We start from the raw sequence: 17,939 nt of genomic DNA, 5'->3' as shown, positions 1-17,939 counted from the left end.
GAGGTGAAGATTAGTGTGTGCTCTGTCAAAACAGTTCTCCATTACAAACTCCATTTACAGAAATTGAGTGCAAGGTGGATTCCCTGATTATTGACTGGTTTCCAGAAGGCTGATCGACAACAGAAATCACAAGAGTTGTTAGCCCTGTGCCAAAAAAATGAGGAAGACTTCTCTCGTCTAATCACTCAGGATGAAAGTTGGATACACCATTTCGATCCTGAAAGTAAAAAGCAGTATATGGAATGGCAACATCACGGTCCCCCCCCCCCCCAAGAAGGCAAGGGTTCAAGCGTCAGCAGGAAAGGTCTTGCTGACAGTGTTTTGGGATGAGAAAGGTGTAATAATGACTGATTACCTGCTGAAAGGTAGAACAATTACAGGTGCCTATTATGCCAACTTACTCACAAAATTTCGGGAAAAAATCACAACATGTAGGCGTGGCATACTGTCCAAAGGTGTAAGAATGCTTCAAGACAATGCCCCAGCTGGTGCAAGAATATTTTGCAGGCAGAGGCAAAAGAGATTCTTGCACTGCTTCTATTAGAATGAGCAGCAGCCTGAAAAGCAAGGTAATGTATATTTCCAGGCCTGTTGGGAGTCATAGTGGAACAAGTAAATACATGGGCTGTGTTAGGGTAACTAATGGTGCCTCCGTGGCCAGGTGGGCAGGAGCAGCAGTGCGTAGCACACACACTTCTTGATTAGACCAGGGTTCGAGCCCGTGATCACCAAATATGGAGGATGCAGAAAGGGAATGACCACCGCATATCCCCGGAGCAAAAAAAAAATAATCAAATAACAACATTAGGGTAACTAAGAGAAGGAACAGGTGCATGTATACATGCATGTACACCAGGGGTGGCCAACTTAATTTGTGATGCAATCAACTTTTTTTCTTCAAAATGTGCACGATTTACCATCTCAAGAAGTTCATTGCACCTGGTTAAAAAGGTTAATCAATACACATTGAAAAATGTTGTTTTTAAATTTTAAAATTAAATACAATTCAGAATTCTTATTTTAAATTAATACGTATTTAAATTTTTAATTTATGTGAAGTTTGTGTCTTAATGTCATCTGCCCAGCTCTCAAAATCGGGGATATACTGTGATAAGGCCAATCGTAAAGAATCTTCTGTATGCAAGTCTGTAAGAGTAGAGCAGTTCTTTTTTTTTTTTTTTTGTTTCAAATACGAAAAGGCCGATTCACACAGATATGTGGAATCAAAACTGGAATTTAAAAATTCACTGCATTTTTACAGTACTTTTCTCGGCAAACATATTTCCAAAAGTCTTTTTTTGATGACTTGGCTTTTAGGAAGATATCATTTTGAAATGTAATAATATCATTTTCAAGTAATATTTTCTCCGTTTGAAAAATCTCAGTGATTTTTTTCTGCAATTTGTTTTGTATCTTAGTCGACATTAAATGGACAAGAAATATATTGAACAATAGCTTCAATTGTTTTAAAATCACTGAATCAGGTTTCAAAATCATCCACAACTTTCTCAATTTCAGAAACATATTTCTCACTATTAAATTCATAAACAGGATATTTTTGCAAATGATCTTGCATATTTGCAAAATGACAGAATTTTTTTTTTGAGATCCTTAGCCGTTGCCAAAAATTGATATTTATATGCAGAAATACTGCTAATCATTTCGCCCACATTTTTATTTTTTACTTTTAATTCCAAATTCAGATCACTTAATTTACTCGCAAAATCTGCCAAAAAAGTCAGATCACACAACCACTCGTATATTGTAGCTGCTTTTGATCAAAAGTTTTTTTTTAAATTTCATTCAGTAAATTTCGAAATCTCTGAAGAAATTTACTCCGACTCAGCCACCTCACATCTGTGTGTAATATCACATCTGGTTCTATTTTTTTTTATCAAGGTGCATTTTGAGAAGTCTCCTTTGAAGAGATTGTCCTCTGATGGAATTCACAATTTCAAAAGCAATGTCCATAACACTTTTAGTATTTAATCTTTTTCTGGCTAACATTTGTTGGTGGATGATACAGTGGTAACTCAAAAAATCTGGGAATTCATCATCCTTTTGGCACAATGCAATGAATCCGTTAAGATGCCCTGTCACTGCTTTAGCTCCATATGTTGTTATTAATACAAGCTTAAATAGTGGCAATTTAATTTTTTCCATAAAATTTTTGAATGCGTTAAATATATCACAACCTCTAGTTTTTTCTTTTAACGAAACCACACCCAGCAGTTCTTCTTTAGGGGCAGAATCATCGAAAACCATTCGAATAAAATTGAGCTGTATCACTGACGTCTGTAGATTCATCCAGTTGTAAAGAAAAGGACACACCACTAGCAATATGAGCATGCAATTGTTTTCTCACATTTTCACTTTTTTTTGATGCTTCGTATCACAGTATTTCGCAATAATTGCGATCTTGAAGAGCACTTTTTATTTCATTTTTGTTCTTAAAATTTTCAAAAAGAGAATCTGTTATTTTTAAAAATGTGTCTTTGATGAATTGACTATCAGAAAATGATTTGCATTTTTTTGCAAGAAGATGACTCACTTTAAATGATGTTACAGTTACTGCTTTAGATTGTAAATTAGGGTCATGAAATTTTGTTGCACGAATAATCTGGATTTAAGTTCTAATTTATTTTTTCTAAGGTCACTATTAGGCGAAAAATCCGATTGGTATTTACCATGGAGCGCTTTGAAATGCCTTTCTAAATTTCCTTTTTTGGGTATAGACATGGAAGCATTGCAAATCAAACAACAACATGTTTCTTTTATCATTACAAAAAAGTATTCTGGTTCCACTCTTGATGAAAATGATAAGTTTTACTCTTTTCCGTAGTATTCATTTTAAATCAGAGGGTATTAAATTAACATGTAAGTACTGTCTAGTTATTAATATTAAGTAAGCTAAATAAGAATTCAACACATACACTATGCTCTCCTCAATGTAACTGCGTGAATTTTCACTAGACAAGCCTAGCGCTGCACGGTGACAAGAGTGGTCATGTGGTTCAATGGATTTGTAATAAGCGTATGCAGTGGGGCGCATAATAATAATAACATTTAGATTTTGACTAATCTATTTTTTATATATATTTAACATTTGTCGTGATCAACTGAAATTAAAGATTTTTTTTTTTTTTAGGAGCATTAGCAACTAAGGCCATATTGCTCCCAGGATATGCGGTGGTCATTCCCTGAACTTTCCACATCCTCCGTATTTGCTAGTCACAGGCTCGAACCCAGTCTAAACAAGAAGCGTGTGCTATGCACTGCTGCCTACCCACCTGGCTATGGATGCGCCACTGAAATTAAAGCCGCGATTGACTGGTAGATCGCGGTGGACTTGTTGGCCACCCCTGATGTACACCAATGCTAGGAGTATAGGTTAATAAATTTGATGAGCTTGAAGTGCTAGTGAAGACATCAAAGGCAGATATTGTTGGGATATTAGAGACGTGGTGTCACACAGATATAAGCAGTGCAGAATTGGAATTTGGGGAGTACAATGTGTATAGTATATGATATTATTGTGTATAGTACAATAATATCAAACGCTAACAGGGAGCTAAGTGATTTTGTAATAACTGAGAGCAAAGTGGAGGAGAAATTGTTGAAGTTAAACATAAGAACTTGTTTCTGGTCAAGTTTTATGTATAGAATTTAAAATCAATCATAAAAATTTACTATCACGTCTCAGTTTTAAGATATAGATTGATAACTAGATTCTGTACAAAGATATTATTACTGTTTGAAATACAATTTTTAAACTTATTAACTTTTTGTTGGTTTTGTTTATTGGGCTAAAAGTGAAGCAAGTACATCATTACTGTTCTTGCAATATAGTATATTTTGATTTTGATGCACTTTTCCAGACAAGTCTGTATTTTTATTAATTTTATTACACCATTCAACTGTTCAATATATAGTGCATGATAAACTACGCTACAAGAATTCGCCTTCTGTTCAAATTTACCAATTGCTTTTACTGTTTTTAGGTTAGTGCATTGTTAAAATGGAGAAGACAAAGCACAGAACTTGCGTCAATCACCCAGACAACTTCTGCTATGTTTGTGGACACAACTCCAAAAACTCAGAGGAAGAAAATATATACAATGTCACAAAAGTTGCATATTCATTGTACTTCAGCTGCAAGATCGGTGACCAAGAAAAAAATTGGGCTCCACACATCTGCTGTAATACTTGTACAACGAACTTAAGGCTGCGGTTATATGGCAAGCTGAAAGCATTACCTTTTGCCATCCCGATGGTGTGGCGCAAGCCCAAGAATCATTTCGACGACTGCTATTTCTGCATGACAAAAATAAAAGGCATTTCCAAAAAGAGTAAGCACTGCATCAAATATCCCATCAGCAATTCGGCCAGTGCCACACAGTAAAGAACTGCCAGTACCTGTGCCACCAAAATCTTGGGGTACTGGAAGTAGTGATGAAGGTACAGAAGAAATTGTTTTACCAGATGTCGCAGAACTATATACTTCCCATGATTTGGACTATGAGCCAGAAAAAGAAAGGCACCTCCGTAGCCAGGTGGACAGGAGCAGCAGTGCATAGCACACGCTTCTTGATTAGACTGGGGTGCAAGCCTGTGACCACCAAATACGGAGGATGAGGAAAGGTCAGGGAATGACCACCGCATGTCCCCAGAGCAATATGGCCTTAGTTGCTAATGCTCCTAAAAACCAATAACAAACAAACAGAAAAAGAAAAGACCCCACACTACATTGAAAAAGAAAAATTAAGCGACTTCATCAGAGACTTGTGCTTACCCAAAGAGAAGGCTAAATTACTAGGATCCAGACTACAACAGTGGAACTTACTCGCCAAAGGTACAAACATTACAATATACCGTAAGCGAAATGAAGAGTTTTCAAGATATTTTGCAATGGAAAACAATGTGTGTGTGTCTGCAAAGACGTCGTTGATCTCATGTATGAACTGAACATTGATCACAATACTTCTGAATGACGTTTGTTAATTGATGCATCAAAGCTAAGTTTGACAGCAGTATTGCTTCATAATGGAAATACTTTTCCATCAATTCCTCATGTTCGTGCTGTTGGCCTGAAAAAACTTATGATAGTATGTCCTAGATTCTTGCTGCTATATGTTACAATGACTATGGTTGGAATATCTGCAGTGATCGCAAAGTGATTGGACTGCTTGTTGGGTTTCATGGTTGTTTCACTAAATACTGTTGTTTCCTGTGTTTGTGGGATAGTCGTGCAACAGCCAAACACTACGTCGTACAACACTGGGACAAGAGATTTGAATATATTCCCAGCAAAAGCAATGTAAAATATGTTCCATTGGTTAATCCACAAAAGGTTTTTCTTCCCCCTTTACACATCAAGCTTGGACTGATTAAGAATTTCACTAAGGCACTGGATAAAGAAAGCAGAGGATTCGCATATTTACTGAAAATGTTTCCAAATTTATCTCATGCAAAGCTGAAGGAAGGAATTTTCATAGGTCCTCAAATAAGAAAGCTCCTAAAAGATGAAGCATTTCAAAGAAACCTGAATGATGTTAAACTGGCTGCATGGAGATCTTACAAGGCTGTGGTACACGGATTCCTCAGAAAGAGAAAAGAAGAGAACTATGAGCAACTGGTGACAACCTTGCTGAAATGTTACAAGAACATGGGGTGCCAAATGTCATTGAAAATGCATTTCCTTCATTCCCATCTGGATTTATTTCCTGAAAACTTAGCAATGTCAGAGATGAACAAGGAGAGCACTTCCACCAGGACATATCTGCAATGGAAAAATGATACCAAGATTGCTGGGGTACTCTGCCATGATGGGAGATTACTGTTGGTTCCTTAAACATGAAAGTAATCTGGAGTATAAAAGGAAATCATTGAGTGGGAAACATGTCTAAGTAACATATATTGGGTGTAATAATTACAACCATGTATGCTGATATTGTATAAAAACAAGGAAATTAAAAAATGCGTATATCTATATCTTTTGATGTAGACGTGACAGAAGTAAAAGATTGATATTTTCATAATCAGGACATTAATTTTGTTCAGAATAACCAACTTTCATCCCAGAGGTGTGATGAAAAAAAATTTTGTCTGATAGTGTAATCGGAACAAGAGTACTGCTTCATCTTGTTACTCCTCTAACATGATGCTGCAGAAAATAGTTATCCAATAATTGTACAAAAGTCTTGCCAGTGTGCAAGTGACCAACCTACAAGTTCCAGTCAATATCTGACCCACTGTTTCTTTATATAGTTATTTTATTTTTATTTGAAAGAATCTGATTTTTTGATATGCAGTCATTTAATTTACAAGGGTAATAATCCTTAGTGAAAAATTAAATTTATTATGATTATAAAATCATGATATATGGTAAATATTCATTAAAATAAAATTTAGGAATAAATGTAAATTTGAATACATATTAAAATACTCTTCCACCATATGGAATAGAAAAATAAAGATTTAGTATCAGTTGTGGAAAATGGTGGAAGAAAGCAATCTTATAACGGCATCAGGCAAAAAAAAAAAAAAAAAAATCTGATTTCACCTATCCATCCCACTCAGTAGTTTGTCTAGTTCTTCCTTGAATTTATTTTAAAATAAGCGCTTTAATAAGCGCTTTAAAATAAGCGAGAACCTGAAGCCAATAGCAAGTGACCAGGAATTAAGGCAATCAATGGCTTTTTGCAGTTGTTTTTCAATAACACTCATGTTGCATGACTGACAGAATATGCTAAAGTCATCAACATAGAGGGCACTGTTTACGGTTGGAGGAAGTTGTTCTGTGATGGAATTTACTTTGATGGCGAAAAGCGTGACACTTAAAACTGATGCTTGTGGTACTCCCTCCTCTTGGGTGAAGGAGCGAGAGAGTGAGGATCTCACACCAACTTTGAAAGATCGATTGGCTAAAAAGTTTTTAATAAAAATGGGCAGTTGCTCCCTAAGACCAGGGCTATGCAGATCTTTTAAGATGCCAAATCTCCAAGTTGTGTCATACGCTTTCTCCATGTCAAAGAACACCGACACCAAGTGTTCGCGTTTAAGGAAAGCATCCCGGATGGATGTTTCCAATCTACTAAGATGGTCCAAAGTCGACCGGTTCCTTCGGAAGCCGCACTGGATGTTGGAAAGAAGGTCATTTGATTCTAAATACCAGATTAAACGAGAATTAACCATTCTCTCCAGGATTTTGCACAGACAGCTGGTCAGAGCAATAGGATGATAATTTCTAGCGACTTTTGGATCTTTCCTGGCTTAGCAAAGGCAAGAACGGTTGCCTTGCGCCAGAAATCCGGAAACTGCCCTTCAATAAAGATTCTGTTATACAGAAGGAGCAGATAATCCATAGATTTTGGTGAAAGATGCTTAATCATTTCATAATGGATGCCATCTGGTCCAACAGCACTTGCTTTGGAAAGAGCAAGGGCTCTTTTCAGTTCCTGAATAGTGAATGACCCGTTGTAGGGATAGATGCTCTTGGACTTAAAATTAAGTGCCTGTTTTTCAAGTTTATGTTTCAGGACCGGGAACTCTGGGGAATACGAAGATGATGCAGAGATGTTAGAGAATGTTTCCCCAAGAGAGTTGGCTATTGCAGTTGGATCTGCAATAGTGCATCCATTATAATCTAGGATTGAAGAAGGGTGGGATATATATTTTCCCTTCATTTTCCACATTTTATCCCAGACTACCTTAGAGTTGGTAGACTGGTTAATGGATGATGTAAAATGGATCCATGATTCCTTTTGACTTTCTCTAACAGAGATGTTAGAGAATGTTTCCCCAAGAGAGTTGGCTATTGCAGTTGGATCTGCAATAGTGCATCCATTATAATCTAGGATTGAAGAAGGGTGGGATATATATTTTCCCTTCATTTTCCACATTTTATCCCAGACTACCTTAGAGTTAGTAGACTGGTTAATGGATGATGTAAAATGGATCCATGATTCCTTTTGACCATGGCGGATATAGCGTGCTTTGGCTCGTGCACGTTTAAAGGCTATACAGTTGGTCGTGGTAGGGTATCGGCGGAATATCCCCCACGCTTTGTTTTGAGCCTTTTTTGCTGCTGTGCATTGTGAATTCCACCAAGGTTTGGGAAATGGTGGAAACCGGGCAGATGTTTTTGGAACAGCATTCGCAGCTGCTTGGACGATAGTTTCTGTGATGTACATTACTGCATCATTGATAAGCTCTTGACTGACGGTGCTTAGATCAAAATTTGCCTGATGTTGGAAGGCAGACCAGTCAGCCTGATCAATCTTCCACTGTGGTAACCTGAAAGGAAGGCACGGTCTCCCACTGTGTAACGAGGTTATCACAGGGAAGTGATCACTTCCGTATGGATTCTCCTCCACTTCCCAAGTGAGTGAAGGGAGTACAGAAGAGAAGCAGATAGAGAGAGAGAGAGATCAATGGCAGAAAAAGTATGGGCAGGCATGTGAAAGAAGGTATTCCAGTATTTAGAAAGGAAAAGTCATTGTCATTGAGCATACGCTCTATGACCCGTCCCCTTCCATTGATGTTAGCACTACCCCACAGAGTGTTATGTCCATTAAAATCCCCGAGAAGTAAGAAAGGGGGAGGCAACTGCGTTACAAGATCATCAAGGTCTTCCTGGGAGATGTCAGTCCCAGGTGGCAAATAAATAGAGCAGACCGTTAATAAAACTCCCACTGTAAGGCGAATTGCAACAGCCTCTATGCTAGTTGTAATTAGCAAGGGCTGAACTGGGGTCTGATTGCCCACAAGGATAGCTACCCCTCCATGAGCAGGACCATCCGGAATTCTATTCTTATGAAAGATTGTGATGTTATACATCATGGGATCATCATTTGCTTTTAGATAAGTCTCCTGCAAGCAAAAGCAAACTGGCTCGTGCTTTTGCAGGAGGGCCTTGATGTCATCAGTATTTCGCCGGAATCCACGACAATTCCATTGTAGGAATTTAGCCATTATTTTGGCTTGGTGGGTCCATCAGGCGGCTTCCGAGGTGCTGAGGGCTTACTTTTATCAGTCCTGGCTTTATCTTTTTTGAGGAAGAATGGACGCTGTCCCGTGTCCATTTCTTCCTCCGCAAAGAGTTCCAAGACTGATTCATCCTGTACCTCCTTGTTCTCTACATCCATTGTTTCTGTTATTACTGGAGGCTCTTTACCACTTGGTTTTGGTAGTGGTGGAGCACTAGGAGGTACGGATATAGGAGTGGCAATTGACTGTGTTTTTTTGGTGGGCTTTTGTGAACTCAATAAATAGCGTGCAATCGGGGTGAATGACTCTTTTGGTGGTATAGTCATCTCAGTTTGTGTCCCGACAGTGCACTTAGCAGAAACCTTCTGGGCATATGAAGGTTTCCTGCTATTTATTGGTTGGATACGTTTTCTGGCCTCTGGGTAGGAGATATTCAGCTCTGTTTTCAGTTTTTGTATTTCTTTTTCATCCTTCCACCGCTGGCATGCTCTAGAGTAGGCGTGGTGCTCTCCTTGGCAATTGATACAGATCGGTTTTGGAGCCGAACATTCCTTGCTCTCGTGGTCTTTAACATCACATCGAGCACAGGCAGGGTTACCACGACAAGATGTTTGTGAGTGGCCGTATTTTTGGCATCTAAAACACCGCAGTGGGTTTGGGATATAAATCCTCACTGGGCAGTTTAGATAGCCTGCCTTGATGGAATTTGGAGGCTGTGGGGTGTTAAACGTGAGGATAAGAACTTGGGTAGGGATGAGATTCCCGTCCTTTCGTATTGATATTCTCTTGACAGCTGTCACTCCTTGGTCTTTTAATTCAGAGCAGATCTCTTCTTCAGAAACATGAAGAAGGTCCCACTCTGAAATGACACCTCTTGAAGAGTTCAAAGTTTTGTGGGGGGTTACGATGATAGGTATTCCCCCTATTGATGTGGCGTTCAGGATTTTTTCCACCTGTTTAACATTTGCAGCTTCGACCAAAAGGTCGCCAGAACGCAGTCTTTTTACAGATTTAGGTGAGCCTGCCAACCCCTCTAATCCTTTCTGAATGAAGAAGGGTGACATCTTTCCAATTGACTGTTCTCCGGTGGAATGGAGAATGAGGAAGAGGGGTATCACTGATGGCGGTTGTGTTTCCTCAGTCCTGGCTCTTTTTGCAGAGGTGTTATCTGTGTCATGATCTCGATTAGGTAGGGGCCTTGTTGGGGCTCCAGAAGAAATTGGATTTAAATTACTCATATGAGTAAAGAGAAAGTGTCTGATGCCTAAGTACATCACCCACCACGGAGCCCTACGAGGGGGCGCCCACTCGTGAACTAGCAGGTACTGCGTACACGAATGGGACGCCGAGTTCGCTTAGGAGCACCATACCCACATTACCAATAAGTCTTTATCCCATCCCAGGACCATAGGGAGGGAGACATTGGAACGCAGTTGACCCTAGCAGTAAAAACCACCCGCCGATTGATCCCAGTCGGGCCAGTCTGGGACCTCCCATCTTGTCGAAGCAGGGGCCAAAGTGGTGTATTAAGGCTGGGCCCTTCAACCACCAGGATCCCCCTTTCCAAAATCCACGGGTCGCGGCGCACAGCTGCACACGCCGGATTCCAATGAGGTAACCCTGGAACCAAGGTATGGGCGTTAGATCCCAGTGATAGGCGCCTCCGTAGCCAGGTGGGAAGGAGCAGCAGTGTGTAGCACACGCTTCTTGATTAGACCGGGGTTCGAGCCCGTCACCACCAAATACAGAGCATGCGGAAAGGTCAGAGAATGACCACCGCACCGGAGCAATATGGCCTTAGTTGCTAATGCTCCTAAAAACCAAATAACAACAACAACAACATCCCAGTGATGCTAATCTGAAAAACCAGCAGCATCACTGGGAGGTCCCCTCACCACGTACAGGTGCCCACGTAGAGGGGAATTTGCAGATAAAGCAACTACTAAGTGGCAGTGATCACAGTGTACTGATGTGGGATTTACTTAAAGATATAACTGCCATCAGGAGTAAAGGAAATTGTTTTTGCTTTCGTAAAGGTGACTACAGTGGTCTCAGAGTTTTTTTGAAATTCTATAGAAGAATCTTTATTGCAATGCTTAGAATGATAATTGGAACACCCTGGATTACCAACAGCAAATTATTCTGGGTTAGGTCCAAATGGATTTCAGATGAACTAATAAGACTTGTGGCAGAGAAGAAAAATGCATGGGATGCATATAAATTATCAGGCAGCACGGAAAACTATGGCAGATATAAGCTAGTCTGTAATAAAGTCACAAAGGAGATTAGGCAAGCAAAGGTAGATTATGAGAAATCTTTGGCAAAGGATGCAAAGAGAAACAGCAAAGACTTTTTTACTTATATAAACTACCATAAACCCAGAGTAATATATCAACTGGGTGATATTATACTCGGATATTGGAGAATGAAAAGGACCTGGGGGTAATTGTGCAGTCAGATATGAAGTTTTCTTTGCAGTGCAGACAAGCTGTATGAATACCTTGTGGTGCCTTGTCAACAATATACAGGAATTTTGTTAGCAGGGATAAGGAGGTGATTGTCCCCTTGTATAAGGCAATAGTCAGCCAACACCATGAGTACTGTATACAGGTCTGGATCATTGTCAAATAGCTGCTAAACTGAATGAGCATTTTGCCTCTACATTCACACATGAGTTATTCAAGAAGGAGAGGGCCAGATGTTTATCAAACTCTAACAGCAAGTTAAATGATTTTCTAATAGCTGAGAGCAAAGTGGAGGAAAAATTGTTAAACTTAAACATAAGAAAGGCAACTTGGGTGTATGAGATCTATCCAGTTATATTAAAGGAGGTGGCAAAGGAAGTAGGCAAACCCTTAGCCATAATTTTGAGAGCATACTTGGACTCAGGAGAAGTCCCCATGGACTGGAGATGTGCAAATGAATCTCCAATTAACAAAGGGTGACACGAGTAATTACAGAGCTGTTATTTTGACATCTGTTTCAGGGAAAATAATACAGTCACAGTTAAAGAAGCATTGTGGGATCATCTAGACAAGACTACAGTAATAATTCAGACACAGCATGGGTTTGTTAAGGGAGTGTCTTGTCTGACCAATTTGATTGGACTATGACGTGGTCACAAAGGAACTGGATGCAAAAAATAATTTTGATATCATATATCTGGATTTCAGGAAACCTTTTGATAACATCGCACAGGGAAGACTGCTGTACATATTGGAGCAGTACGGCATTAAGGACAAGTTGCTACAATAGATAAAAGGATGCTCGAGTGGGAGAAGAGAGAATGGAAATCAATGGACATTGCTCTTCATAGACTAATGCTATTAGTGGTGTTTCCCCCCCCCCGGTCTGCGTTGGGCCCATTGTTATTTTCTCTATTTAGCAATAATATTGATGATGGTTTATCCGGCTTAATGTCCAAGTTTACAGACAATACAAAGGTTGGCAGGATTATTAATGACAGTATGCCACTACAACATTGATGATGGTTTATCCGGCTTAATGTCCAAGTTTACAGACAATACAAAGGTTGGCAGGATTACTGATGACAGTATGCCACTACAACATTATCTAGAAAAGTTGATCAGATGCACTGAGAGGTAGCAACTGAAGTTTAACATTGACAAATGTAAATTACTCCATATGGGTAGCAATAATCACAGAGTAACATATTAACTGGGTAGTACTACACTCAGAGTATTGGAGAATGAAAAGGCCTTGAGGGTAATTGTGCAGTCAGATATGAAGTTTCCTTTGCAGTGCAGACAAGCTGCTAGAATAGTTTATGGTGCCTTAATGATATACAGGAATTTTGCTAGCAGGGATAAGGAGGTGATTGTCCCCTTGTATAAGGCAATGGTCAGCCAACACCATGAGTATTGTATACAGGTCTGGTGGCTTCATTTTAGGAAAGCTGTAGAACTGCTGTAACGAGAACATTGAAGGGCAAAACGATTGGTGAGTGGAACAAAGGGTTGCTGTTACCAAGATAGGCTTAGGTTCTTCAAATTGCAGCGTCTGAAGACTAGACACCTGCGAGGTGATCTGATTGAGGTGTATAGGGCCTTGAATGGTTTGAATAAGATCAACACTGATAGGATTCTTCCTCTTGCTCAGATTCCGTACCTGATGGGGCATGAATTCAAATCAAGAAAAGACAGTCGTAGAATAAATGTGTGGAAATTGCCTTTAGCCAGCAGGTGGTTGTTTACTGGAACAAGCTTCTATTTGTCGTTGTGGAAGTTGACAGCTTAAATAAATTCAAGGTAGAACCAGACAAACATATGAAACAAATGAATGGGTGAAATGGAAAAGGTTTTTTTTTTTTTTTTTTGCTAAGCATCAGCCAAATGCTAATGCTAAAAAGCATGAAATTATAAAAAATATAGTAGTAGTAGTAATGGAGTAGTGATGCAAGAAGGCAAGCATATGAACTTATGTAGCATCAGCCAAAAAAAAAAAAAAAAAAGCAATTTCACACATCTATTCGCTCTAAAAGTTTGTCCAGATTCTCCTTGAAATTTATTTAATATCAACTTCCACAACTACAGATGTAAGTATGTTCCAGCAATTAACCACCCACTGGCTAAACGCAAATTTCCGCATATCTATTCTACAACTGTCTTTCCTCAATTTGAATTTATGCCCCCTTAGGGTCGTAATCTGAACAAGCAGAAGAATTCCATCAGAATTCAGCGTGCTCAACCCATTCAAGGCCTTATATACCTCAATCAGATCACCTTGCAGGTGCCTAGTCTCCAGCCACTGCCTTATCAATCTTGTTGCCCTTCTCTGTACACTCTCAAGAAACTCTACATCCTTCCTTAAATGAGGCCTCGAGACCTGTACACAGTACCCAAGAAGTGTCCTGGCCATTGCCTTACACAAAGGGCTAATCACCTCCTTTTCCCTACTAGCAAAATTCCTGTATATCATTGACAAGACACCATAAGGTATTCTTGCAGCTTGTCTGCAGTGCTCAGAAAACTTCATATCTGACTGCACAATTACTCCCAGGTCTTTTTCATTTTCTATCACCCTAAGTGTCGAAGGAAGGGTGCTTCTCTGAGGTAACTTCTATCCATATGCAGTACTTTGTATTTGTCAATGTTAAACTTCAGTTGCCACTTCTCAGCCCATCTGACCAAATTTTTTAGATCATATTGTAGTAGCACAGTGCCATTACTGTCATTAACAACCCTTCCCCTGCCAACCTTTGTATCATCCGCAAACTTCAACATTAAGCCTGATATACCTTCATCGATATCATTGATAAATACAGAAAATAACAATGGGCCCAACACAAGCCCCTGGGGGAACACCACTAATTAGTCTACGAAGAGCAGCACCCATTGATTACCACCCTCTGTCTTCTCCCACTCACCCATCCTTTTATCCATTGTAGCAACTTTCCCTTAGCGCCATGCAGCTCCAACTTATACAGTAGTCTTCGATGTGCAACAGTTTCAAAAGCCTTCCTAAATAACCAAGTATATGATATCAAAATTATTTTTTTGCATCCAGTTCCTTTGTGACAACATTGTAGTATCCAATCAAACTGATCAGACAAGACTTCTCCTGAACAACCCATGCTGGGTCTGAACTATAACTGAAGTCTTGTCTAGATGATCCTACAATGATCTTTAACCAGTGACTCCATTATTTTCCCCAGAACAGAAGTCAAACTAACTGGTCTGTAATTACTCGTGTCATCCTTATATCTCCCTTTGTGAATTGGGGATACATTTGAGCATGTGCAGTCCATGGGGACTTCCCCTGAATCCAAGGATGCTCTCCTAATTATGGCTAAGGGTTTGCTTACTTCCTTTGCGGCCTCCTTTAATATAACTGGATAGATCGCATCCACTCCTTTCTTATGTTTAACTTCAACAATTTCTCCTCCACTTTGCTCTTAGTTATTACAAAATCATTAAGCACCCTGTTTCCGTCTGATAAACTTCTGGCCCTCTTCTCCATGAATAACTCCTCATGTGTGAATGTTGATTCAAAATACTCATGCAAATTATCAGCTATCTGAGGAGGATCCTAACAGTCAAAACATCGATATCAAGTGGACCAATCTGATTCATCCCCGTTCTTCTAGAGTTTATATAAGTAAAGAAGTCCTTGCTGTTTTTTTCTTAGCCTCCTTTGCCAAAGATTTCTCATAATCTGCCTTTGCTTGCCTAATCTCCTTTGTGACTTGATTACAGACTAGCTTATATCTGTCGTAGGCTTCTGTGTCACTTGATAATTTATATGTATCCCATCCATTTTTCTTCTCTGCCACAAGTCTCATTAGTTCATCTGACATCCATTTAAGCCTAATCCTTGAACAATATTTCTTAATCGGTGTGAAAAGCCTAGAAGCTTCCACAATTAATTCCTTGAATGCTTCCCACTTAGAATTTGCTGTTAGTAACATGATCAGTTGGTCCCACTGTACAGAATTTAAAAACTGTCTGAGACCACTGTAGTCACCTTTATGGAAGCAAAAATGCCCCTGATGTTAATTATATCTTTAAGTAAATCTCACATCAATACACTGTGATCACTGCCACCTAGTGGTTCCTTTATCTGCAAATTCTTTATACATGAATCATCACTGCTGATAAGCAGACCAAGAGTACTGCCCTCTCTGGTTGCCTCTCGAACATGCTGCTGCGGAAAATATGAAACAAAATAAAATGCTGAAAAAAAAAAGAATGAAATAAAACTAAATAAATAAGTACCAATTACTGGCTATACACTGATAGTCACTCAACAGTTATAAAAACACCTATCAATGTACAAGTAAAAGTAATTAGCAACACTATCTACTATCTGTTTCCATGAATTCCAGATCAGTTTTACATTATGATAAAATATAATGGATAGCAACTAAAGAAGATGGAAAATATACCACATATTAAAATAAAATGTAAAATTAACATTAGAGAGGCATAAATTTTTTGCTGAAAATTGGCTTAAAGGGACTATTAGTCTGACGGATGGTAACCTAATTAAGTGATAACAGGGATGATATTTAGAGCAGCATTACTAGCATGCATCCTTACTGTTTCACAGCCAAACCAAAAAGGCTAAGAATGGTTTTCAAAGTTGCCACTATGTGGATGCTAATGTGCCCCCCCCAACACTGTTTTACTCTAGGCAGGTAAAATTTTAAATGTAAGTTGATAACATAACAATATGAGCCCCGAATGGGAAAAAATATAGGTTAAAAATATAAAGATAAAAGTTAAGAAAAGAAATTATAAGTACTGGGTAAGCTGTGGTCATAAACCTCCACTTTTTCCTGTACGTAAATCTATTAGTGCAATACAAGGGTGATAGGAATATTCCTACTGTCCTTAGTTACTTTCGCCTTTATCTCATTCAGATACACTTTTGCCCATTCCCTATCCTCAATTCACTCCCCAACCTTATATCATTTGCAAGCTATAAATTCTATCAACTAAATTCTACAAATTATATCCACCTAACTTCTATTTGCATTTTCTACCTGAATCTGTACTTACAATATACAACTAGTTTTAATTTTAATTTAACTTAATTATTTTATACAACATACACTGCACTGGAACTACCTCATTCCATACCTTGTGAGAGTTATAATCCTTTCAATCTCACTCAATTTATTATTAAATTTCTTCTCTTTCACATTTATGGACAAGTATAGAAACGCAGTCCTTGATGCATGATCAGGTGTAGTCCCCTGAAGAAATACCTGATCATGTATCAATATTTACTTTTGCTATCATCAGACTTTATTGCATATTTGCTCTACCCCCCTTTTGAACATAGCCAAATTAATCCACCCTTATCTGATGCTAGCTACCATTACTTTTATTTATTTCTCACTTTAATTTATTTATCATTTTTACTTTACAGGTCACTCCTCTCTAACTGGTGTTATAATTTGCCCTATAATTTTACCTAATTCATCATAACTTATAGGATATTCACATTCTTTTACCCTTTTAACACCTACATTTGCTCATATTTTTGCTATCCTTTTCCTTCTAGCTTTCAACATCTTGTGTAACTTTCAATCACATCTTCACTCCAACTTTCACATTTATTAATACATACATATATATACTTGTACATCCTTTGCTGCTACTTTGCGCTCTCAGGTGCATCTGTCATATCAAATTTATTTTATTTTTATCTTTCCACTACAACTCCAGATTTTAACCCATCATATCCTATATTTCATATATATATATATATATATATATATATATATATATATATATATTTATCTTAAATTTATTATTTATTAAAGATTAATCTTTGATAATATAATTGATATTATTAATAAAACTCACCTTAATCTTTTAAAACACTGAATATTTCTATCCCATACGAACTTGACACAATGGTAGGTAAAATATCTGTAACACATCTGCTTTTAAAAAAAAAAGTTTATTATTGAGGAAAAATCAGCCATATCTAAATAACAAAATAGAAAAAAAAACTTACATTAATTATGAAAAAGATATATGGAAATATTAGAAAGTAATCAAAATATATTAAAAAAAAAAAACACAATTCACTATATGAAATAATTAGTTTACTAGTATGCAAGTATAAATTAACATAATCAGACCTATATGGTCTCGATAACTAAATATAACTGGGTAGATTTTGGATTTTTGTAGTGTAATATACATATTGATCTCCACCTTCAGACTTGTATTCTGGCCTCTACAAAATGTACGTAAGAACAGATATTAGCACAGATTGACAAAACAATACATGAAATCAATACTGTAAGTTAAACTGAAATCCAGAATTGAAAAATCAAAGAAATTAATTACAAATAAAAATTTCAAAATTTAGCCACAACTTCACAATTTAAACCATCTAACTAGAGAAAACATATAGACAAATATTTTACTTATATATATATACACTGAGTGATCACTGAATCATGACCATGTAAG

General features: G+C 38.0%; 1 protein-coding gene across 1 annotated transcript in view; it reads right to left on the bottom strand.

The window, feature by feature from the left end:
- LOC150079292 (polyamine-transporting ATPase 13A3-like) overlaps positions 1-17,939 on the bottom strand; it is a 559,638-nt gene that overhangs the window by 483,643 nt on the left and 58,056 nt on the right. The window contains exon 4 of the mRNA XM_090383023.1: positions 17,322-17,398. Coding sequence (XP_090239149.1) covers positions 17,322-17,398 — 77 coding nt within the window. The remainder of the gene's footprint in view (positions 1-17,321; positions 17,399-17,939) is intronic.

The sequence above is a fragment of the Mastigoproctus giganteus genome, chromosome 10 (genome assembly GCF_048544385.1).
Source record: "Mastigoproctus giganteus isolate SK-2022 chromosome 10, ASM4854438v1, whole genome shotgun sequence".
Taxonomy (NCBI): domain Eukaryota; kingdom Metazoa; phylum Arthropoda; class Arachnida; order Uropygi; family Thelyphonidae; genus Mastigoproctus; species Mastigoproctus giganteus.
Note: the sequence above shows the minus strand (reverse complement) of the source record. Positions and strands in the feature narration are given on the sequence as shown.